Source organism: Zophobas morio, unplaced genomic scaffold (assembly GCF_036711695.1).
Source record: "Zophobas morio isolate AGI-343-1 ecotype UQ-CSIRO unplaced genomic scaffold, CSIRO_AGI_Zmor_V1 ptg000005l, whole genome shotgun sequence".
In the NCBI taxonomy this organism is placed as follows: domain Eukaryota; kingdom Metazoa; phylum Arthropoda; class Insecta; order Coleoptera; family Tenebrionidae; genus Zophobas; species Zophobas morio.
In genome coordinates, this window is record NW_026972110.1 from 6,494,125 (window position 1) to 6,518,726 (window position 24,602).

Consider the following 24,602-nt stretch of genomic DNA (forward strand, 5'->3'; position numbering starts at 1 on the left):
AAAATTATTTATTCAACAACACAGTGTTTCTTTTTTGGGGCGCAACATACAATTTACTATTATTATTATTTTTTTTAATGAAACATTCATCATCCAACATCCGGATGGAACGGCGGGGGAAACGCAAAATTTTCTGAGCACTTATGTTCATAATTAATAATTCTTACCCACACGTCCTTCTTTTGCGTAACATTTGACTTTAAATCATCACTGTAACACGATTTTAATAATTAATAAATTACACATAATTCATTATCAATGTATTTCTTTAAACCAATTAAAAAAGTCTTCAAATGCAATACTTATTATATAAAAACAGTTTAAACAAGTAAGGATAACAAACGAACAAAACAAATTGCCTTTTAACTATTTGTGTTGACCTAAAAATAAATTACGTTAAAAATGGAATACTTAAACCTGAAAACAAGATACATATTATCTCTCCTAATATGTTTGGTCTAAGACGTATATGATCACATTGTCAGAGTCTCCTTGTGGTTGAACGATGGTACCATTATCCAGTATGTAGGCATTTTTATCTGATAAAATTAAGATTATTAGGAAATTTTATATCATAGTAACAATGAGCCGTTTACCCAACGTAATTTCTTGATAATTATCCGTCAAGTCAGGGATGGATAAACACACTTCTCGTGCTTGCTTTTGCTCCTTCTTTCTGTCGATATCTAATTCTTGCACCAAACTATCTACTGCGTGTTTTTGTATTGCTGAATTATTCTCAGCACTATTTAATAAATTGTTAATTTGATCATCCAATTCGCTTTGGAGATTGTTACATTCTACATTGACATTTATTTTTTTCTTGGATCTATTTTTGCTACTAACTGGATTTCTTTTATTTATTCTGATTAAATCAGAATTGCTTACTATTTTTGGTTTGATACAATTTACGTCTATACTACTGACATCTGGATGTACTTTTCTTAAATGCCTTAGAACTGAACTTTTTAATTTTATTGATTTATTACATACTGGACAATAGTAATACTCAATAGTACTACTGCCTGAGTGAAAATTTCTTACATGTTTATTTAAACTGGGACGGCTTTTAAAAGTGATATCACAAATTGAACACTTCACAGAATTAAGAGAATCGTGAGATTTCACATGATTTCTAAGTACCTTTTTGCTTTTAAATTTCTTCTGGCAGGTATTGCATTCAAACTGAAACACACATTTCATCTGAGAACAAATTACTAAATTTTTATTAGAATAAAACCTGATCAGATTCCATGTGAATTAAAACGTGCTCGTTTAAAATGTCTTGTCTGTAAAATTTTTTATTACACGTTTCGCACGAATAGGATGGTTCTTCATGTTTCTTCTTATGTAAGTAGTATGAATTTCTACTTTGAAAGTGCAACCCACACACATCACAAGTGACATTAACTGTTTTCGTAGTCTTAGTTCTTGGTCCATGCGTTTGAAGGTGTTTTTTTAAGTAACGTTCTCGATAAAAATGCTTATTACAAATAGAACACATAAATTTTTCTTTGTCGGCGACAGGTACCTTACTGCAGTTATGTTCTAGCAACTCCTTATTTGAATGATAACTTTTGTTGCACGACACACAATGAAATTTTTTGTGATGTATGGCTTGAAGATGGCGCGACAAATATTTTTTCTGTGTAAAACTCTTATCGCATAAGTTGCAACGTTGTTGTGCATTTATATTGCAAATGTGTGTTAATAAATTTTCCTTACGACAAAATATCTGAAACGTTTGTATTTTTAATAAGCAGATCAATAATACATTTTCCTACAAACCTTTGAACATTTATAGCACATGAAATCTCCAGTATGATGTCTTAAATGTATGATCAGCAGTTTAACTTTAGTAAACTGTTTAAGGCATATATCACAAACAAACTGCTTCTGACTATCATCTATTTCAAAATTAAAATGGTCCAAATCTTTAACATTTTCATTAAGTAAATTCTCCACAGTTAAGTTGTCGTTATCCAATAATAAATTTTGATTATCTATATTGAGATCAAACTGATTGAGATCAGACTGTTGCAAGTCGGAACTATCCGTAAAAATATCATTCAATAAAGGACCGCCAAGGGCAACATCTTTACACTGGGTTTTAGCAACCGCGTCGACGGTTTTTGGTGGTTTTGGAGCTGTGGTGGCAAAAACCACCTTGTGAACAAATTTCATGTGATTTTTCAGATTCTTAAAAAAAACAAACAATATTATCATTATTCTTCTTATTGTAAATAAAATGTTACTTTCTTTGAACCGAAAGCTTTCTTGCACATCTCACACATATTTTTATGTTGTGCTGTGTAATGTTTTAAGATATGTTTTGCGAATGAAACTATATTATTTTCTATGTGACTACAAAATTTGCAAGTCCAGACTTTCCGCTCCATTATTTTTTGTTGCTTCTTAATTAAAGAATTAACGTCTTAAAATATAACAATTTTAGAATAATGTTTGCAGTTTAGCTAAAAAAAGTGTCAACTATAAGTGAACATAAATTGAATCCTTGAATATTTTATGTTCTCTTATTGTCAAAGTATACATATAATGGATATAATGTATATGGTTTACGTACCAACATAATTTACAGCATCATCAACATCAGGTTTGGATTGTAAAATGGACTTATTCATTTTTAATGCATAGTATGGAGAATACCATACTTTAAGAACATCTCCTACATTAATGTCTTTAATTGTTACATAATAAATGTCTTCTTTTTCCTGCAAGGAAAGACAAAAATTCTAATTTTGGTACCTACCAAAGTAAACGAATTAAAAATATTCATTAATTTATTATTGATACAGTATGATTCACAATTTTTTTATTTAGAATAGGCTGATTAATACACGTAAGCTTATCCGGCATATTCTAACTATTTCTTTCCACAAACACTAGCTCTATCTGTCACATCCAATATGCTCTGACAGATAGTGACCTACCTTAAATAAAAATTTTGTGGGTGAATTGGTATATATATTTATATATTAAGATTTTTAATTCACTTAGGGGACATTAATTGAAAATGGTAGTAGTTATTATGCATTTGTAGTTTCTGATATACTCATAACAAAATATATTAGGAAATATTATAAAGACATCTGGACATTAATAGGCACTTCATATATAATATCAACAAAGACGAAAAAAAAAGGGGATTACAGATACTACAACAAAGTTACAGAAGAAAAAGAAAATAAGATAACTCGTTACCATTTCTGTAAATCTTATATACGAAAATGATGTCACGGTGTTGTAAGTACTTTCACTATTAAGTATACATGACAGCATACATAATTTAAAACATAAATATGATCAAAAAATTATTTTGTAAACCTCCACTGTGTAAATAAAATTGGACTTTTTTAATCGTAGGTATACAAAAAAAAGCAACAGAAATTTTAATTATTGTACGTGATTCGAGAGAAGCCGAACCTAGAGAGTAATAAGGAGGACTGCTGGAAACTCTAGCAGGATAGACACCCACCGTCAATTAAACATGAAAGAAATTTTAGAAATCACCTTTTTACCGATTCTAAGTGCTGAATATGTATAGTTTTGGAAATTTCATTCTACCCTATAAAATTTTATTGACAATAACGAGACGAACAGTAGTACAATGGTAAGAAATATTTATGATTCACCCGAATTTGTCGGAGAACATTTAGCAGGTAGTTGTACTCATAAAATAATGGTCATTTTCGTTCGTGAGTAATGATGGTCCCTGTCCGGACCTGGATTATTCTGCTTTCTAACATCTGGGGATTACCGGCACGCGACAACTTTAAATTGGTAATATCTCTTGCTATTGTACTACTGTCCGTCTCGTTATTGCCAATAAAATTTTATAGGGTAGAATGAAATTTCCAATTTTGCTATGCTGACTACCACTCTGTATGCATATATATTTTGAAAATAAAGATTCAAATCAAAACATCAGTGAGTTATAATACGTACCACAACCACAGTGAAGGTTATGTACATATGTATATGTATTATATGTTGTGTTATGAGATAAAGGTATGTAAGTTACTAACCTGATAACAGATTATGTTCTGTTCTTCCAGACATTCAGCTGCACCAACATACATCAACCAACTACATTTTTCTTCATTACTGTTGTCTAAAAAATATTCCTCATTTTCATTTTCATCCAAAGAAAAAATCTTTAAAGGAAATAAAACTGATGGTTCTAAGGTTGGTGTTTTTTCTGCTTGAAAAGGGCCAAACTGAGTTCCCTTGGCAATTGGAGCTTTAACGATTGTGGAATATGTACCATCACTTAATAATTGTACATCCAGAAAATCTGGCAAAGTAAGCTTAGCTTTAGTTGGCATTGGTTTATCAGGTACCTAAAATTAAATCGATATACATTTTTAATAATTATCAATAATTTTATGAAACATGTTACATGTTTGGATATTTTTATGTAATCACAGTTTTTGATGTTGTGATCCTTTCCACATATGACACAACAATCTGACAATATTGCTTCCTTTACTGCCTTAGCATATGAAGAGGTATTATCCATCTTGCAGCAACTTAAACATTCCAACAAATGAAAATTCGTATTAATAATTTAAAATTTTCATTTACATGTAATGACAACTAAAAGTGAGGTTAATTTGTATACAAATTTCGCGTGATTGTCAAATGAACAAATATTACCTATCCACGAATCTGAATCACAATTATAAAAAAAACACAACCGTAACTAAATTTTCAGTCCAAAATTTAAAAATGCGTCTTCATTTGAGGGTGATGCTCCTTGTTGTTTTTATGTTAAAAACAATTTATATTTTAGATCTTCGTGGAAAATGTGTGCCGCAAATTCCTTTCGAATGTAGTCATTGCTGTAAATATGGCAACATAGTAAATCAGTCGGTCAAAAGATTTTTTTTAGGAACTTTATCACTGCAATGTTGGTAGCAGTATTTGCAAAATCACGACGTGCCTGCAAAAAATAGTTCTGTACGTCAACAATCAAGATTTCCTCTCGTGTACGTTATCGCATTTTAATAGTGCATAATTGTTTGGTGTGCACAACTTTATTGTTATTTTAACAATTCGTTTCGAAAGTGAGGTATATTTTTAGAATAATTTTAATCGTTAATTTTGGGGCGCCATTTTGTGTATGCCGGTGGATTTTCCCCGTAGTTGTCAAAAATTTAAGTTATAAATAATATTTTCTGGCTTAAAGGTTTCCCAATAGCCTTTGTAGCTGACTGTTCATAAGTTTTCCGTGATCTTTTGGTCACACATATACAGGTGAGAATCATTGTTTTTTGGTTGTTGATTTAAATGTCCAAATTATTAGTTTGTCATTTCACTGTCACTCCCATTTATTTTTCTTTGGAAAATTGACGTTTGTCACTATGCAGATCCTCTACTAACTAGCCTTTGTAGCTGCAGAATTTAAATATTATTAAAACTATACCTATAACTTAGCTCTTAAGAAAGCAGATCATGCTCAACATCAATGTCAATTTGTTTTAGTTTTCTCGACAATGTTCTTATAGAATTAAAATAAATAATGACTATTGCAACAAGAGGTCAGGGAGTAACCGGAGAAAATTTGGATGTACAAGTAAGTTTGTGAAAAACCAATAGTTACTAGTTGTGGTGATTTTGATTTTTCATTTAGGGTCCTGTTGCTGGACCATCAGAAGCCAGCACTGATGAACTACCAGATGAAAATGCAGAACCTGATTTTCCCCATGATAAATTAGCATCTTTAGATGAAAAAATATCAAATATAAGATGGGTAGTGCCAGTATTACCTGATCAGGAATTAGAATGTCTGCTGAAAGTTTCTATTGATTTAGCCAGAAAAAATTTGGATACAAGATCAGAAGCTTGTCAGAGGTTCTTTCGTGAAGGGCTTACTACATCATTTACAAAAATCCTCACAGATGATGCTGTGTCTAGTTGGAAAGCAAACATCCATGCATGTATTAACAATAACTGTTTGAAGTTGGTAGAACTATGTGTAGCAAAATTGCCGCATGATTGGTTTCCACTGTTGGATTTATTGGCTATGGTGTTAAACCCAAACAACAAATTTCACACATTTAATTCTTCAAGGCAAAGTGAAACAGCAGGAACAGGTTCCAATTTATCCGAAGAAGAGTTATTTGCTAGACCTTCAAATGATTTAAGAAATCCACGGGGATGGCTAGTTGATCTCATCAATCGATTTGGGGAATTGGGGGGGTTCCAATTATTATTAGATAGGTTCCAAAGTGGTAAAAATTTAAGTGTTTCTGTAGTATTTGCACTCCTTCGACCATTCGGACTTTGTTATGAATTTTTAACTCCTCATACAATCAACAAGTATATATTACCCATTTTAGTGAGTATCTCCATTTATACAGAAGGAAAACAACAATGCACAATTTTAGGAAATGGTTCCTGGCATATTAGAAAAGTTAACAGATGATGAATTAAAACGAGAAGCGAAAAATGAAAGCAAAAGCGATATAGTTTCGGCTATAATAAAATCGTCAAAAAATTTGGCCTCTCGGGTTCCCAATCAAGAAGAGTTAATTCGGACTCTTGAAGGTTTTCGCCTCACAATGATTTTGAGACAGTTACAAATTTCCAGTTTTAATGGAAAGATGAATGCTTTAAATGAGATAAACAAAGTTATTTCTAGTGTTAGTTATTATCCAAATAGACACCATGGAATTGAAGAAGAGGAATACTTAACCCCCGAAAGAATGGCTGTATGCATTTTATTTGAAGATTTTTAATCCTGATTTTGATTTTCTTTTTTATTTTAGAAATGGATAAATGAAAACCGAGTTCTAGAAATAGTTTTAAGAGATTCGCTTCACCAACCTCAGTACGTGGAGAAATTAGAAAAAATATTACGTTTCGTAATTAAAGAAAGAGCGTTGAGTCTTAAAGACTTGGATGCCGTTTGGGCAGCTCAGGCTGGAAAACATGAAGCAATAGTAAAAAATGTTCACGATCTATTGGCAAAATTGGCTTGGGATTTCAGCGCAGATCAACTTGACCACTTGTTTGAATGCTTTCAGAACAGTTGGACATCTGCCTCGAAGCGCCAGAGGGAGCGACTTTTGGAACTAATTCGGCGACTAGCTGAAGATGATAAAGACGGCGTGATGGCTCATAAAGTATTGACATTGTTCTGGAATCTGGCACATGCTGAAGACGTTCCAACTGAAATAATGGATCAGGCTCTGTCTGCGCATGTTAAAATATTAGATTATAGTTGTTCTCAGGAAAGAGATGCGCAGAAAACCGTGTGGCTAGATAAGTGTGTTGATGAATTAAAGAATGGTGAAATGTGGGTGTTGCCTGCTTTGAAACAGATCCGTGAAATCTGTCTATTATATGAACAAAATACAAATGGTGGTCACGGTCAAAGGACTCATCATATGTATTATCGACAGGAAGTTATTGAAAGATTGCAAAGTCAACATTCGCTCGTTATTTTAGTTACAAATAGTCTTACCAGTTATATGGATCATCTACGTAACCTTTATAAGGAAGCACCTGAATTAACTAGTGAGACTTATATTCCTGATGGACGATACTGCCACGCCCTGCAAGTTCAAGAAAGACTGAATTTTCTCAGGTAAAATATTTTTTCCGTTTCGCCAGTCACAAAGTTGACCTTATTTTTCAATGTTTTTTTTAAACTATATTTGGAAGTTAATGGAGAGTGTTTATTACTTCAAATGAACGTCAGTTTTACTATGAAAAAGGTCTATATTAATTTTTTTAATTTTCTCATTTTTAATTCTTAATTATTACTAATTGTACAATAATGAAAACTTGAATGGACATTCATTTTAATTTTAATTTTCATATATTCAACATTATATACGCATTCTGTAGTGTCCAGAATACCGTCAATGATTACCTGATGCACTGACACTTGAAGACATCGCCACAACATTAATTCAGGAGATCAATTCTCGGTTTCTACAAATAATTTTTTACCGCATCTATTGATGAAATATTATAGAGATCTTTTAAGTTTTCTTTTTCACTACTTTGTTAGGGTAACGAATGAAATGTTTCAAAACTTTCTCGATTCTTCATCCATTGCTTTCTCTTGTTGAAACTAAGTCGTTCTCTGAAAACTATATCTTATTATTTTTTTCTACCGTTATTTAGATTTTTTTCTCCAATATTTCGGCTTTTGAACGTTCCAGATTTTTTTAAAATTATATATTGTAGTCGAGTCCGTCGGCCGACTTTTACGTTTTCCCGACCTTTCAAGACCCCGAGAGTACGAAGAACTAGGTCTCTCGTTTCCGTCTGTCTGTCTGTCGGTCTGTCTATCCGTCTGTCTGTCGGTCTGTCTGTCTGTCGGTCGGTCTGTCTGTCTGTCTGTCTGTCTGTCTGTCTGTCTGTCTGTCTGTCGGTCGGTCTGTCTGTCTGTCTGTCTGTCTGTCTGTCTGTCTGTCCGTCTGTCTGCCGTCTTTTATTAGACAAATAATGTCCGAAAGTACTGGGCCGATTGTTGTTAAATTTTGAATTTATATGAGGAATATCATGTATGTAGATAATAAAACGCCAACCAAAATTTGCCTAATCATCCCCACCAATAATGTGCTGATGTCACTTCAAAATTGTACATAGTAAATGAGTTTTAAATTGTATAAAATAATATAGTCTTACACATGTTGTTTGGGACTCCGTGTTGAATTTTTACCCGAAACGTCCAGATTTTTGGAAGAAAAATCAAAATTATAAAACAACATTGTCCAATTTAATTTTGAATGTGCAAAACCGATTGTTTTGAAACCTTGCAGATGTTTTAAAGTTATGATAAACATAATACATTTTTAATGAAAGTATATTTGCTTATCCCCTCCAAAAATTGATGACGTCAGCTCAAAATTTTGCCGAATAAATCCTATCTAAAATGACCAAAATATGATGAGTCTATACTTGTGAGTTATCATTCCCTTCATATTTTTTGTTATCAGTTATCATAAGCATGGTAAAATTTTGATCAAAATGTATTTACTCTTCATCCTTAAAAAATTGATGACGTCATCTCAAAATTTTGCGGAATAAATCCTATCTAAAATGTGCAAAATATGATCAGTCTATACTTGTAATTTATCTTGCATTCATATTTTTTAGATTTGCTTATACAGGTGACTCAAAAAAAATATAAATCAGTCAGTTTATTTTATTGAATAAATCAAGAATTGCAAAACTGAATGCTTTGAAGTGTTGCAGACGTTTTAAAGTCATTGTAAGCTTGGTAAATTGCTAATCAAAATAAATCTGTTTATTCCCTCCAAAAAATTGATGACATCTCAAAATTTTGCCGAATAAATTCTACCCAAAATGTGTAAAATATGATGAGTTTATACTTGTGATTCATCATTTCATTCATATTATTTTATTGATCAAATTAAGAACGAGTCACCCCATTTACCCGAAAATGTGAAAATACAAATGTCTCTATTTAATAAGAATTATAATAATGAACATTTTGTCGATTGTAGCTTACTACTTAATAGTTATGAGGGGACAAACTAATTTCTACGTGACATTTTTCCAATGTATAAACATAAAGACTTTCAAGTTGTTTTTTTTTATCGAGGATAACGTAAGGACGTACAGTAATGGAATCCATCGGGCAATTTGGTACTTTCATATTTTCTCGATATTTCATAACCCCTAGACAAGGCTGTAGCTAGGGGGACGCTAGGCGATGCTGAGCCTCCCCTACTTATAGACAAGTTATAATTAACCGAATGTGAATTACAACATCGAAAATCAAAATAAAATGTAGTGTTTTATTCAATAAGCGAAAGTCAGAGCAATAAAAAAGTCTGGACCTTCGGCATTGTGATCCCGTTATTGCAATTCGTAGAAAACATGTTTTGTTTAGTTTCTGTTTCACTGTCACGTTTACAGGTTGATAAGGGTTGTTATTTGTCTTAAATTGCGAGAACCATAAATGATTTTCAGTTCAGTCTTCAGTCGCACCTCTGTTACTACATACGGCAGACGTGATTAAATTGTTTCGTTATTTTATTGATTATAAATCACGATTCAAGAGTAACAATAATAAAGTAGTCCAAGAGCTATAAGGTTATATAACCATCATAAAAGTAGTTGACCGCAAATAAATACCCCCTTTGTGTGGTTCGCACTAAGCTTACCGGTTGGCAATAAATCATCTTGTAAACATTTCTTCTTTAGATTTAGATATTTAGTGAAACCCGCCCCTGAACGAAACGAAAACAGCCGGTCGGGCTACAGTGGACACGTTATTTACGACCCTAAAACTTTTTCTATTGTAAACAACTTCAACACAATGAGATAATTTTATGATGGTCATATAACCTTATACCTCTTGGATTACTATACAATACTTTTATTATTAGTATTACAATGCATCTATCCAAACTGATACATATGTCCTTGCAAAAATGTGGATGACATCAACACAATTTTGTAATCGAAAACCTCACTTGTAGCAAACGGTTAGCACGTTTACCTTCACTCAAACATTAGATACATATTTTTACTTTATCTTATAGTGGTCGCCATAAAAAACAATAACATTCGCAAAATCAAATCTTTTAATTTTTCGAAAGAGCTGGATTTGACAAGCTGAACTTATTGGGCGAAGGAAGTTCTGTCGAAGTAATCTTCGACAATTTTTTTTCTGGTCAAAGATCCTATTGATCATTTTCATTATGATTTTTCCCAAAGGAAATTTATAGAACGTCGATACGTCTTCAATCAACTCTCTTCTGTTGACCGAATCTTGCATTCTAAAATGTCTAAATATTTCTTACTTCTTCATTCTCGAGTAAAATTCTAGAACGTCATCGTCGGATATCCGATTTGTTACGCACAGTATCAGTCAGGGTAACTTAAAGTAGAAATAGAGAAAATGTTTTGAGAATATTTTTGGGAGCTAAACATTTTACTGCAGTTTAAGTCTTCTAGTTCTTTCCGTTTTCAATAGAATTTTCATACCTTCTTGAACTGAAAATGTTTTGCCTGTTCTTTCAAAATAGAATTCTTTTGCCTTTCCTTTAAGCAGAACGAAATCTTTCTCTACAGGGTGAACCAAATTTTCTAAAACATTAAACTTCAAATTGCCAGAATTAACTTCGTAATCTGATTTGTTTTAAAGTACAGTGTGTGTTAATACACAATTAAATATTTTGTTATTAATAATATAGTAATAATTTGCTTGATTACTATCCACGAATTCATTTTTCACCGTTGTCAGATGTCATTTGAGACAATTTTTATCGGACTTTTAGATTTTTCATTAAATTCACATTAAAACATCAGCTTCCGCTTTTGTTTGTATTAGTCATCAGCATTTATTAGTGAATCTTGCGCAACAATAATTTAAAATAAAGTGGCCGTAATTGCATTATTATTTTTATAGCAGTGTAATTAATTTGACAAATGAAATCATCTCAGAAACTATCGCATAAATTGTGATATTTGAGACATATTTTAAGAATGTTTTAAATTTATTTGTACGCTCCCACCAAAACTATAATGACATTATTTCAAAATGTTGGTAAATAAATTCTACTTAAATTACTGATTGCTTTAAGTTTTTATGCATGCTATTTAGAATTATTTGATCACGCGCAAGTGTGGCCAATATGAAATATATTCAAAGCAGATAACCAAGAGAAAGAAATATCCTCAGATTATTATTATAATTCTTTTAAAAAAAGAATGTATTCTCAGTTTCTCTGAACATTCGTAACTTCAACTGTTTATGTTTAAATTTGGAAATAATTCGACTATTAGCACGTTCAGATAAGATTCAGCGATGGCATTTGTGTTAAAAGAAAGTGAGATTTGACTGCTTTTCTCTCCCCAACACAGAGGAGAAGACTAATTAATTAATTAACTACCCTATTTCAATATTTCCTTAGTTTACGCTAGGGAAGTAAAAGTCTAAAGTATAATTTTGAAATATCGATATTTCAGTTTTTTCACATAGGACACCTGTATTTTATGAGTGCATTTTTACACTCTTTCTGTTTACTTACCAAGCGTAAGCTAAGTATTGTAATAGGGCGAGTGGCCACTTCCATGTGATTTCGACGTTTCATGACTTCTAGAGTACGAAAAAGTAGGTTCGCGTTTATGTCTGTGTCTATTGGACAGATAATCTTCGAAACTATTGGACCGATTGTTACCAAATTTTATATGTATGTTCTGAATATTATGTATTCATCCTCACCAACAATTTGATGATGTCCCCTCAAGATTTTTTGTAGTAAACGCCATTTAAATATTGTATATAATATCATACTCCTTGTGATTTTTGAATTCGCATTGATTTTAGTCATACAGATTTTCGCAATAAAATCCAAATTGCATCACCACTTTTTATACCAGTATATGAAAGAGCACTAATGTGTGGTGAAGTCGGTTGTTGATTAATTCTTGTGTGACAGTATTTTTTTATTTATCAGATGAACAACGGTTTACCCCATTTTCTTGAAAGTTTAAAGTGTTGGCGCCTATATTTAATAATAATAAAATAATAATTCTTAATAGCTACTTATGCAAATTAATATTCAGTAACCTTTAATTCATTTGTAGCTTAATTAATAATTCCTGACCCCAAGGTTACTAAAGAAAGTCGTCTTCCGTTTTCATCTGTCTGTCAGGTGTCTGTATCTATTTTTATTAGACACGTAATCTCCGAAACTGCTGGACCGATTGTTGTCAAATTTTGTATGTATATTAGAAATATCATGGAGATAGTTAAATGCTAACCAAAATTTTGCTGCTCATACCCACCAACAATGTGATAACGTTATATAAGTGTGGTGTACCAATCCGATTTGAGTTTTTCCCTAACCCTCCAAATTTTTGCAAAAACATTATAATAACAGATTACCATTAGCGTCAGGCATCCTCGTTGGGGTCTAGTGGTTACGAGTCAGGAATGCGAACCGGAGGTCGGGCGTTCGATTCCAAACTTGGACTTTCCTTTTTTTTTTCTTTTTATCTTGCATTGTGTATTATCATGTTTATGACGGCATCATAAATTTTTTATTGATGAAATTACCCCACTTTCTCGAAAAGGTGAGAATACGCCTTTTATTTAATAATGTGAAACCTTCTTGGGGCGCCAAATTTTTTTTTTTTAGAATGTGAAACCTTCTCTGGGGTCTTAACTGTCTTTTTTAAACCTTCTCGGAAGCCCCAAATGTCTTTTTTTAATGTGAAACCTTCTCGGGGGTTCCGACTGTCTTTTTTAAAAATGTAAAATCTCGGGGGCGCCAAATGTCTACGAGTAAATCTTCTCGCGGGTCCCAGCTGTCTTTTTTAAAAATGTAAAACCTTCTCAGGGGCGGCAAATGTCTTTTTTTTTATGTGAAATCTTGTCGAAGGTCCCAACACTTTTTTTTTATGTAAAACCTCTGGGGCCCAAATGTATATTTTTAAGAATGTAAAACCTTCTCGGGGGTCCCCAACTGTCTTTTTTAAAAATGTAAAATCTTCTCGGAGGCGCCAAATGTTTTTTTTAGAATGTGAAACCTCGGGGGTCCCAACTGTATTTTTTAAAAATGTAAAACCTCGGGAGCCCCAAATGGCTTTTTTTGATGTGAAACCTTCTCGGGGGTCCCAATTGTCTTTCTTAAAAATGTAAAACCTTCTCGGGAACACCAAATATTTCTTTTAAGAATGTAAACACTTTTCGGGGGTTCCAGCTGTCTTTTTTTTTATGTAAAACCTTCTCGGAGGCTTCAAATGTGTATTTTTAAGAATGTGGAACCTTCTCGGGGGTCCTAATTGTCTTTTTTAAAAATGTAAAATCTTCTCGGCGGCGCCAAATGTATTGTTTAGAATGTGAAACCTTCTCGAGGGTCTCAACTGTCTTTTGTAAAAATGTAAAACCTTCTTGGGAGCCCCAAATGTCTTTTTTTAATGTGAAACCTTCTGGGGGGTTCCAACTGTCTTTTTGTAAAATGTAAAATCTCGGGGGCGCCAGATGTCTTCTTTTAAAAGTAAAATACAAGTAAATCTATTCGCGGGTCCCAACTGTCTTTTTTAAAAATGTAAAACCGCAGGGGCGCCAAATATCTTTTTTTTATGTGAAACCTTGTCGAAGTTCCCGACACTTTTTTTTTAATGTAAAACCTTCTCTGGGGCCCAAATGTATATTTTTAAGAATGTAAAACCTTCTCGGGGGTCCCCAATTGTCTTTTTTAAAAATGTAAAATCTTTTCGGAGGCGCCATATGTTTTTTTTTTAGAATGTGAAACCTTCTCAGGGGTCCCAACTGTTTTTTTTTTAATGTAAAACCTTCTCGGGAGCCCCAAATGCCTTTTTTTGATGTGAGACCTTCTCGGGGGTCCCAATTGTCTTTCTTAAAAATGTAAAACCTTCTCGGGAAGGCCAAATATTTCTTTTAAGAATGTCAAACCTTTTTGGGGGTCCCAGCTGTCTTTTTTTTTATGTAAAATCTTCTCGGGGGCTTCAAATGTGTATTTTTAAGAATGTGCAACCTTCTCGGGGGTCTCAACTGTCTTTTAAAAATGTAAAACCTTCTCGGGACCCTCAAATATCTTTTTTTAATGTGAAATCTTCTCGGGGGTTCCAACTGTCTTTTTTAAAAATGTAAAATCTTCTCGGTGGCGCCAAATGGCTTCTTTTAAGAATGTGAGATCTTCTCGGGGTCCCAACTGTCTTTTTTTAAGAACGCGAAATCTTCTCTTGGGGCCCAAGTGTCTTTTTTTAAGTATACTGAATCTTCTCGGGGCTCCCAACTGTCTTTTTTAAGAAGATGAAACCTTCTATTTTCTGTTACACTGTGACTAGTACCTTTTATATTGTTTTTACTCCATAGAGGCAGTATTTGTTGGATTGTACTTCAGAAGCCAGGGAAGCTTTGTAGAAATAATTTTCGACCAATTTTTTTTTATTTTTCGAAGAATATTTCAGAGGCGAGGAAAGTTCAGTCTCACTATCTAAAGTTGACAGTTGCTGCAAGTTTTCATTTTTTTAAGACACTAGCGTATCAAAAGAGAGAATTACAAACAATAAAATGTAATGCATAGTAAAATACATAACACAACATAAATTACAAAATATTTGAAAAAACTGAAGTATCGATATTTGAAAATTACATTTTGATTTTTTTTTAACAACTGTATACCAATACTTAATTTTATTGATGGTATAACAAAACGCGTATTTACCTTTGTTTATTTATTCGTAAACTGTTGATATACATAGATGTTAAAATAATCCTACTGCGACTTTTTGTGAAGAAAAGTGAATTAAGACACGGAAAAACATAGGTTGTTGTATTTAAAAAAACCTAAGTTGCATATTGCGCCCCAAAAATAGAAAAAACACATTGTAGAGCTGAAAATAATTTTAATATGAATTGCTTAAAGAACTGTTAAATTTTAGTAGTTGACAATTTTTATTTCTAATAAATTACTGAAATACCGAGCGCGCGTGTGCGTTTTGTGATACAGTTGCTTTCACCTTGACAATTCAGTAGCATTAATGTTCAATCAGAACCTTACACCAGACCTAATTTGCTTTCAGATTTCTTCTAAAAGATGGACAATTATGGCTGTGCAAAGAACAAGCAAAACAAATTTGGCAATGTCTCGCAGAAAGTGCAGTTTTTCAGTCCGATCGAGAGGCTTGTTTTAAGTGGTTTTCGAAGTTGATGGGGGAGGAACCCGACTTGGATCCGGGTATTAACAAAGAATTTTTTGAGAATAACATACTTACGCTTGATCCACTTTTACTTACCGAGAGTGGTATAAAATGTTTCGAACGTTTTTTCAAAGCTGTTAACACAAAGGCTGAGAAACTTAAAGTGAAACGGCGTTCTTTACTTACCGAAGACCCAGACCTCATAGGTCTAGATTACCTGTGGAAAGTTGTAACTTTGTGTCCGGACGACATCGCTGAAAGGGCTATCGAGTTATTAAGAGAAGTTAGCACGAATTTGGGTCCTAGATTGCAGCAGTCGCAAATGGAATTCCATGAAAATTTTATCACAGAATGTCACGATAGATTACGTGCTCACTATGATACTGTCATTGTCTTGCAACGGTCAGAAAATGACAAAGATTTTAATAAGAATCAAATGCAAAATAGAATTCGAGCAGAGGCTGTGAAAATGTGTAGAGTGATGCGTGTTTTACACGAGTATATAAGTGAATGTGATATTGCTTTTATGGGAGAGCGGAAAATATTACCTTTGTATAGAGCGTGTAGAGGCAAACATTTGGCTTTCATAGTCAGATTTTCGAGTCCCAGTCGACAAGTGGAAGACATGGAGCTGTTTACACATTCTAACGACACTTTGGCGTCTTTGCGGAGGCATATTTTGAGACGAATTAAACCAGGCGTCCATTGTAAATTGGAACTTTTTATAAATGGCGAGCCTTTGGATCCAGCAGACGATAGAAAACTGTTGTCGCAAATGCCAATAAGGGATAAAATGGTTTGCATTTTTTTTTTTTTTAGAGTGAATATTTATAAGCTTTTTTTGTTTATTTTTAGCTTATTTCGGCCAAAGTATTACAAGTAAATTCAAACATGGCATCATCACAAGACAGTAGTTCAGATAGTTCCACTTCGTCTCCTCAGCATCCATACGACGGACCTAATATAGAAGCAGAAAATTTACTACCTGGAGTTCTAATGTCGACGCAACATGTCTATGCTCAGTTTTTCTGTCAATTGTCTGCTCTCGGAAGTATTTTAGAGTATTCGCCGCTGAGAGATAGCGGTTACGGACTTTTACAATTAATGCCCTGTGATACTGAAACAACGGAAAAGTTGAGAATCTTGTTCACGTCTCCTGGGGAACAAAATATTAGTATGGATAATATGTTCTTCAGCGCTACTCCCGCAGAAGTAGGTTATTTACGTAAAATGTTTATTGATTTATCACGTAATATGTTTGTAGGTATTATACAATTTGGAGGTCTTGTACGCTATGTTAATGCCAGCAATCGAGCCGTTGTCAGAAAAAACTTATGAATTTCAATACAGCTTTATGACTTCAGGTGAAGCGCACGTATTCTTAGAAATGTTAACGAAAAACAACTTCATGTCAAGTGCCGACAATGTTACCCGTAGATCAGCGTATTTAGTAGTTTTAAAGATTTGTAAACTTATTTTAACTTCTGTTGCACACGTACTTGTTAGATTGAGCGAAGATCATACGCCACCAGAAACAGAACCAAACAGTGAGAACATCACAACACCTGGAATGCATCTCAGACTGGCTTTAAGAACCGTTCCTGGGCATGCTGATCACGTAAGTGTTCAAATAGTAGTGTAGTTAGTTGTAGTAAAGTAAAAATTATTGACGTGGGGCGTGGGTTGAGTTCAAAATTAATAGCTTGTGCACGCATACTTTAGTCGTTACTCATTATAAATTAACGTACGCTGGGAAGTGATAATTAAAGTATGTTTTGGATACAATTTTATTGCAGAAAATATTAGATGGGTACAAACTTTACCCATCATTCCTCTTCAGTCGATAAATTTCAATCTCTTCAGTATGTTCAATTTCTGACGGAAAGAATTCGTCTTCATCATTGGAATCCTACCTTTTAAGGTGGCTCCGCAAGGTCCTGTTTTGTTTCATTGTTGTTAGATGGTTCTGACAACAGTCCTTCAAAGAGGAAGAATATATTGATCTCAGAGATATGGTAGAAATATTTTCATATTTGGATGGACAGATTAGGTCACCACTGCGAACGAATCGTTCATCTTCGGTCCCTACTATGACCCGGTCGTCAAATATCGTTCATTTCGTTCTCTTTGTTCTTAGTCATTCATGAATGTATTGATGAATCACGGATCCGATCACGTTATAGAGGCCATGTGACCATGAATAGTCAGAATTGTGCAATATAATGCAATGTAAGCCCAGGCCCGTTGATGTCTTATTTTGTCGAGCACAACATTGTGTAATATGTCAAATTAAATCGTTTGAAATATGCTACACTCTGATTTGAAAAATTAATGTTTAACGTTCATTTATTTTTGGCTATGTGCTTAATTTTTCTTTTAATGACACCCTATTTTTTTAGAGATTCATGTAGATTTTTTTTAATTCTTTGATATACTTTAATATTTTTAACATTAATAATTTATTATTTGCAATAAAATTTTGTATTTAATTATTAATTTCTTGTAAAAGAAATTTAATATTTAAATTTAAATACTTCTGTTCAACAAAGCTAAAAAAATCTCAATGATCTCAACCTTGATAACAAAAATTTTGGCATTAAGTAACTAGATTTGTGCACGTTAATAACTATGTTAATAATTTCACCATTAGCTGTCTTGACACAAAAATTAAGGAAGGTTATTTCAACAGTAAAACATATCTATCTTTTTCGAAAAATTATAAAATTTGATTTTGCGAATTTTATTTTATTTTTATGAGAACCTCTATAAGTTAAAATAAAGATATGTATGTAATGCGAAAGTTTCGAATGAGTTTTTCCTTTATAAAATTTTGTTAAGACTTCGTCAACATTTTTGCAAGGATATGTATATCAGTTTGGAAAAGTGCAGTGTAATATTACACTAATAATAACTACAGCAGTATTGTATTCCCAAAATTTCGGCAAAATGGAGGGTCCCGTTCTTGATTTAATCAATAAAATTAATTGAGCCATTCATCACTTTTTGAGTCACTCTGTATAGGCAATTCTAAAAAAATGAATACAGTGATAAATCACAAGTACGGACTCATCAATTTTGCATATTTTCGATAGGATTTATTTGTCAAAATTTTGAGATGACGTCATCAGTTTTTCGGGGGGATAAACAGATATATTTTGATTAAAAATTTACCACGCTTACGATAGCTTTAAAACGTCTGCATGAGTTTATTCGAATGCATATTGGATTAGGTTGATCTACAAAAATACTACCTACTTCCAAATAAATTTGCCCGTAATAAATTCATTAAATACATATTCAATTTTGTCAAAAAATCTAGTGTGTGGTTTAAATCAAAAAGTTCTCGTTTCGAATTCAAAATTTTCTGCAATCAAGGCAGGAAATGTTGGTCTTTGTCCCCTTTGGTATAAGTAGCTATGGGATTATGAAGACCCGCAGAAAGGAGACGGAGAAGTCTAATACCCCTCGCTGCAAGGTGCTGGGTACTCTGGGGATAATTCATGTACGTGGCATAGCACGTACGTTGTAAACGATTAGCTTATTGAACTGTTTTCGGACAGCGAAGTGACTCTTTTCGCTAACTTAAAATTTATAGCCTTTACTTTTCTCCCGAAGAAGTTTGTGTTAATAAAGACGAATCAAAAATAGTGCTGTTTATTTTTTATTTGTCCTAATGCGACGAAGTGGATAGAATATTAACACACGTTAATGTTTATTCGTATCGAAAATTATTGAATTCTTTTGGTTGTTTTTACTTCCCGAGCGTAAGCAAAGGAAGTATTGTAATTGAGTCCGTCGGCCGACTATCTAATGGGTTTTAAATTGTATAAAATAACATAGTCCTACACATGTAGTTTATAACTCCGAATTGAGTTTTTACCCGAAACGTCCAGATTTTTGTAAAAAAAAAATCAAAATTATAAAACAACATTTTGCAATTTAATTTTGAATCTCCTAAACCGAATGCTTTGAAACCTTGCAGATGTTTTAAGGTTATAAAGAGCATAATAAATTTTTAGTCAAAATATATTTGGTTATCCTATCTAAAATGTACAAAATATGATGAACCTGTACTTGTAATTTATCATTCCATTCATATTTTTTGGATTTGCATATACAGGGTGACCCAAAAAAATTAATGAATGCGTGAATTAATTTTATTGAGTTAATCAGGAACTGCAAAACCGAATGCTTTGATATCTTGGAGATGTTTTAAAGTTACCATAAGCATGGTAAATTTTTGATCAAAATGTATTTGCTCATCCCCCCTAAAAAACTGATGACGCCACCCCAAAATTTTTCTGAATAAATCGCATCTAAAATGTACAAGATATGATGAGTCTCTTCTTGTGATTTATCATTCCATTCATGTGTTTTGGATTTGCATATACAGGTGACCCAAAAAAATTAATGTATTTTATTGATTTCATCAGGAACTACGGAACCGAATGTTTTTAAATCTTACAGATGTTTTAAGGTTATAAAGAGCATAATAAATTGTTAGTCAAAATATATTTGCTTATCCTCTCCAAATAACTGATGACGTCAGCTCAAAAGTTTGCCGAATAAATCCTATCTAGAATATACAAAATATGATGAGTCTGTACTTGTAATTTATCATCCCATTCACATTTTTTGAATTTGCATATACCGGCTGATTAAAAAAATTGCCAAGGAAAATAAGTTTCATCCATATCGTATCTAGGACTTAAAGAGACAGATTACCCTAAAAGACTAAATCTCTGGTGTTTTATTGGGGAACAAACCATTTTAAATCAAAACTTTTTGGAAAATGTACTTTTTAGTGATGATGCATTATTTAGCAACAAAAGGGGTGTAAAGATTGTCCAGAATTATATGAATTTTATGGACTCCCAAAGTTAATTTGTTTTACAACCCTGTCCTCTATTTTATTGTACAGCTGAAGCGTTTGCTTGTATATATATATATAAAACTGCCTGTCAAGGAAAACCACCGGATGTTCGCTACGCGGTCGGTCAGGTAGCAACTTACGGGATACAAACAACAAATAATAACAAACAACGTTTTCTTCATCATCGCTCTCACAATCGCTGTCGCTTAGATTTATAATTAATTCCTTTACAAATTTAGATCTGTACGTTTCCTCAATTTTTATTACATGGTTTATACATTTATTCCACAATTTTCTCAACTTCGTGTTTAATAAGTTCGACCGTTTCTGCACTAAATTTAGGGTTTTTATTATTTTTTCTAATGTTTTTTTTTAACATTGCCCAAATTAATTCAATCGGGTTAAAACAACAATGGTATGGAGGTAACCTAATTACTTTATGTCCCATCTGTTTAGCAAATTCGTCTATAACAAATGTTTTTTCAAAAGTAAAACTTTTTAATACTTCAATTAATTGTTTTTTTGTATAAGATTCTTCGAAAAAAATGTCTTTTTCGTAAAAAAAATCCATAATTTCACGTTTATTACTGGCAGTGTTGGGAATTTTTTCACTTACAACTGAATGGTAGCTTGCGTTATCCAAGACAATTACACTATTTGGCTTGATATTTGTTAAAAAACCTTTAAACCAATTATAAAAAAGATCCCCTGACATATCCTCGTGGTAATCTAATTTCGCGTCTTTTATTGCTTTCGCTGATAAAAACAAACTATTAGGCGCCCACCCTAACTTGGATCCAGCGTGAAGAATAATAATTCTTTTGCCTTTGACCGATGGTACATCTAATGTACATTTATTAGAATTATCAACCCATCCCTTTTTGACGACATCGTGGCTGTCGTACCAGGTCTCGTCAAGAAAATAAATTGTTTTGTTTTCTTCACGACATTTGTGAATTTCTTTTAAGTAATTGTATCGCCATTCTTTAATTCCATTATAACCTGCCTTTTATTAATTCTTTTAAATAAGAAGCCAATTGATTCTAGGAATAGTCTTAGAGTCTCGACACTAAACTCTGCACCAATTTCCCTTTCAATAATAAGTTTTTGTCGCAAACTTCTTAAAGTTGGTACTATTTTTTCCTCGTACATTTCATAAATCGTTGATCTTACGATATGTGCATGTCGGTCGATTTGTAATTTTCTAGGCGTACCTCTATCTATTCTTGATTTTCTGTCTTTGATATTTTCATTCACGCGCGTCCACACAGTAGCATAAGATATATTCGTCATTATAGATGTCTTCTTAATAGGACGTTCGTCTTTGTCAACCTCTTTAATGTAGCGGTAAACATTAAGAATAATATTTTTCGCCTCCACTGGCAAATGAATACGTTGACGTGGTGTTGACGATGTTGAAGGCATTTCTTCATCATTATCGGTATCTACAAAAAAAGTAACATAAAATCCCATGACTAAATAATTTTTTTATGGTTAATAAAATACATAAAAAAATCTACTGACATCTACTATATCATATACTTAAATAAATTTATTACCTTGATCATCAATTTGTTGAACCTTATGCTCAAGTACAATAATATGTTCATTATCCATAGAATTGTCCATCGTCCACGGCTGCCACAAATGAGTCATATTGACAACTATAAAGCATATTTAAATTTTGTTTATTGCCAAAAATACATTTTGATTGTCATCTTACCTTGTTTAAACAACAAAATAAATAGCTCTGACAAGAACTGTTTTTTTATAAGTACTTAAATGAAATAAGGGAATACAAAACAAAGCAAAGCGCATACGACCTCGAAACACAGAAGCGTAAAACCAAACTGGCCCTAAAATGTTTGATATTTCAAACTTTGGAATCGCGGTTTTTCCAAGAAATTTGTAAATTTACCTACCTGCCAGACTGTCCGGTACACGGCGAATTTGGGTACCGAAAACATCGGCTGTAGCTGTACAATGAAATTGACGACAGGGCTGTAAAACAAATTAACTTTGGGAGTCCATAAAATTCATATAATTCTGGACAATCTTTAAATAAATATAATTGTGACAACTATGCCCAGACTAACCCCCGCTGGATTCGCGAAGGACACTTTCAAAGAGTTTATTCTACAAATGCTTGGTGAGGTAATATTTGGGGAACAAAATTATAGGACCATACTTTTTCGTGAAAGATTAAATGGTCAAGTGTATTTAAATTTTCTGAGAAACAATTGTGTCAATATTGCTAGGGGAGGTAGATTGACAAAGAAGACAAAACATAGGGCTTGAATGGGATGGCACACTTCAGTTATTCCTTGGCCCCCTAAAAGTCGTGATACAACTGTACTAGATTACTTTTTATGAGGAATGGTCAAAGATCATGTCTACCAAACACATATCAACAATAGAGAAGATCTAGAACATCTGTAACTGTCGCTTGTAGATCTATAGCGCCAGCGATACTTATGACTCTATGAGAGTGAGAAAATCTTTCTGTAACCGCATCTCCTTAACTGATTTGCTTCGTTTTTAAGTTGTGTTCATTATTAAAACATCTTTTCCGTTAGTATTTCACTTATTTGAGTCTTTTATGATTTTAATGTCAAAACTGACAAACTTTTAGATATGCTTGCCGTGTTTACATATTTATTAAAAACAGAATTTTGAATCTGTATAAGCTCTGCAAAGTATTGTTGGCTGCATCAAACATTATTCAGGTTCATTATTCCTTGTGAATTAACCTGTATATTAAGACAGTACACAAGCAGTAGGGTTGCCTTTGGGTATTTCGATAAGATTGTAGGGCGTGGGCGATCTTTCGGAGCTAATTCGATATATCCACTTGTTGAATTTGTACATATGAATAAAAAAGAGTGAACAATGATATGTATATGTTTATTGATAGTAGAAAAGTGATAAAAAATGAATGTTAAGTGGGTAAATATATGCATATATATATGAATTTACTTGGTGGTCCTCAATACCCTGTTTTCAAAGAGGAGGTGGCGGAACAGATATGGCCACCAGAAGCGCTAGTATAACCCCTCGCCTGGAAAACATTACATTATTTTAATAATCTAAGTAGATGAATTTGTGTTCAATTTTAAACTATACAGAATATGATAATATGATATAGTAATGATAAATAAACATACATTTACATGAACGAGATTGACATTAATATGGAAAGCGATGAAAATGAAGATATAGAATAAACCTACAAGAGAGATTTACAATAAATTATGAATGTACCAAATGGTACCAAATGAATGAATAAAACAATAATACAAATATGAATTAATATACATTATAGAATAAACCAAAAACGGAGATCAACGATAATGTATTGTTACGAAAGAAACCTATACGACGCCTAGGGGTTCCAGTATGTACAGCGATGATGACTCTCAGTCAGCGAGTCAGTCCAGTGAATGTGCACTCACGTTGCACCAGAATTATTTTGTACATAATCGCTGTGTAATCAGTCGTGTAAATTTGAGTTATTGAGAAATAAATTGTTGAGTTTTACCCCCGCCGATTTTTAATCACCGATCATTGTAACAGTGTGTATAATACACTATGGCTGAATGTAACTATATTATGTATATACAATGCTTTGTAATTTTTGAGTGAAAAGCTAACATAAACAATGAGCTATCTATATTACAATATATGTATATGAAACAAGGAATTATGTATGTATTTACACAAACCTCATTTGACATACACCTCTTAAAACTTTTATGATTTAAGCGGCTTAAGCCAAAGCACCCTTATAAGTCAAACTGGCTATTGTAAGCTTTGTGGACCCGAAGCGCAAGATTATTACTGTCCATTGTTGGCATAATGTAGCTGTGAACTGAGTTAAGTAATACAATAGCCAGTTTGACTTATAAGGGTGGTTTGGCTTAAGCCGCTTAAGTCATAAAAGTTTTAACAGGTGTATGTCAAATGAGGTTACTTTAAATGTGTCCATCAAGACTGTGTTTAAAGAAGTTTACAAATTTCTCGAGTTCAGCACCGATTCCCTCGCAGG

At 32.9% G+C, this 24,602-nt stretch overlaps 2 protein-coding genes across 6 annotated transcripts in view; one reads left to right on the forward strand and one right to left on the reverse strand.

Moving 5' to 3' along the window:
* Window positions 1-245: 245 nt before the first annotated feature.
* LOC135122525 (zinc finger protein 569-like) lies at window positions 246-4,840 on the reverse strand. 4 transcript variants are annotated; one of them, XM_064046754.1, is made up of 10 exons: window positions 4,678-4,840; window positions 4,606-4,617; window positions 4,421-4,550; window positions 4,047-4,361; window positions 2,585-2,732; window positions 2,256-2,434; window positions 1,789-2,199; window positions 1,241-1,735; window positions 597-1,185; window positions 246-539 (listed from the first exon to the last, which is right to left on the reverse strand). In XM_064046754.1, exons 3-10 carry the CDS (start codon window positions 4,538-4,540, stop codon window positions 445-447), a joined length of 2,352 nt encoding a protein of 783 aa, XP_063902824.1. In that variant the 5' UTR covers window positions 4,541-4,550; window positions 4,606-4,617; window positions 4,678-4,840; the 3' UTR covers window positions 246-444. The 4 variants fall into 4 exon arrangements, with proteins under 4 accessions (XP_063902824.1, XP_063902822.1, XP_063902823.1 ...); XM_064046752.1 differs by having other exon boundaries at window positions 4,421-4,617; XM_064046753.1 differs by lacking the exon at window positions 4,678-4,840 and having other exon boundaries at window positions 4,606-4,641.
* A 103-nt stretch (window positions 4,841-4,943) lies between these two features.
* LOC135122527 (probable ubiquitin carboxyl-terminal hydrolase FAF-X) overlaps window positions 4,944-24,602 on the forward strand; it is a 33,515-nt gene continuing 13,856 nt past the window's right edge. For both annotated transcript variants that reach the window (XM_064046757.1, XM_064046756.1), the window contains exons 1-8: window positions 4,944-5,277; window positions 5,506-5,596; window positions 5,654-6,361; window positions 6,411-6,734; window positions 6,792-7,612; window positions 15,568-16,480; window positions 16,540-16,896; window positions 16,949-17,302. In XM_064046757.1, the coding sequence (XP_063902827.1) occupies window positions 5,543-5,596; window positions 5,654-6,361; window positions 6,411-6,734; window positions 6,792-7,612; window positions 15,568-16,480; window positions 16,540-16,896; window positions 16,949-17,302 (3,531 nt within the window). In that variant the 5' untranslated portion in view covers window positions 4,944-5,277; window positions 5,506-5,542. The remainder of the gene's footprint in view (window positions 5,278-5,505; window positions 5,597-5,653; window positions 6,362-6,410; window positions 6,735-6,791; window positions 7,613-15,567; window positions 16,481-16,539; window positions 16,897-16,948; window positions 17,303-24,602) is intronic.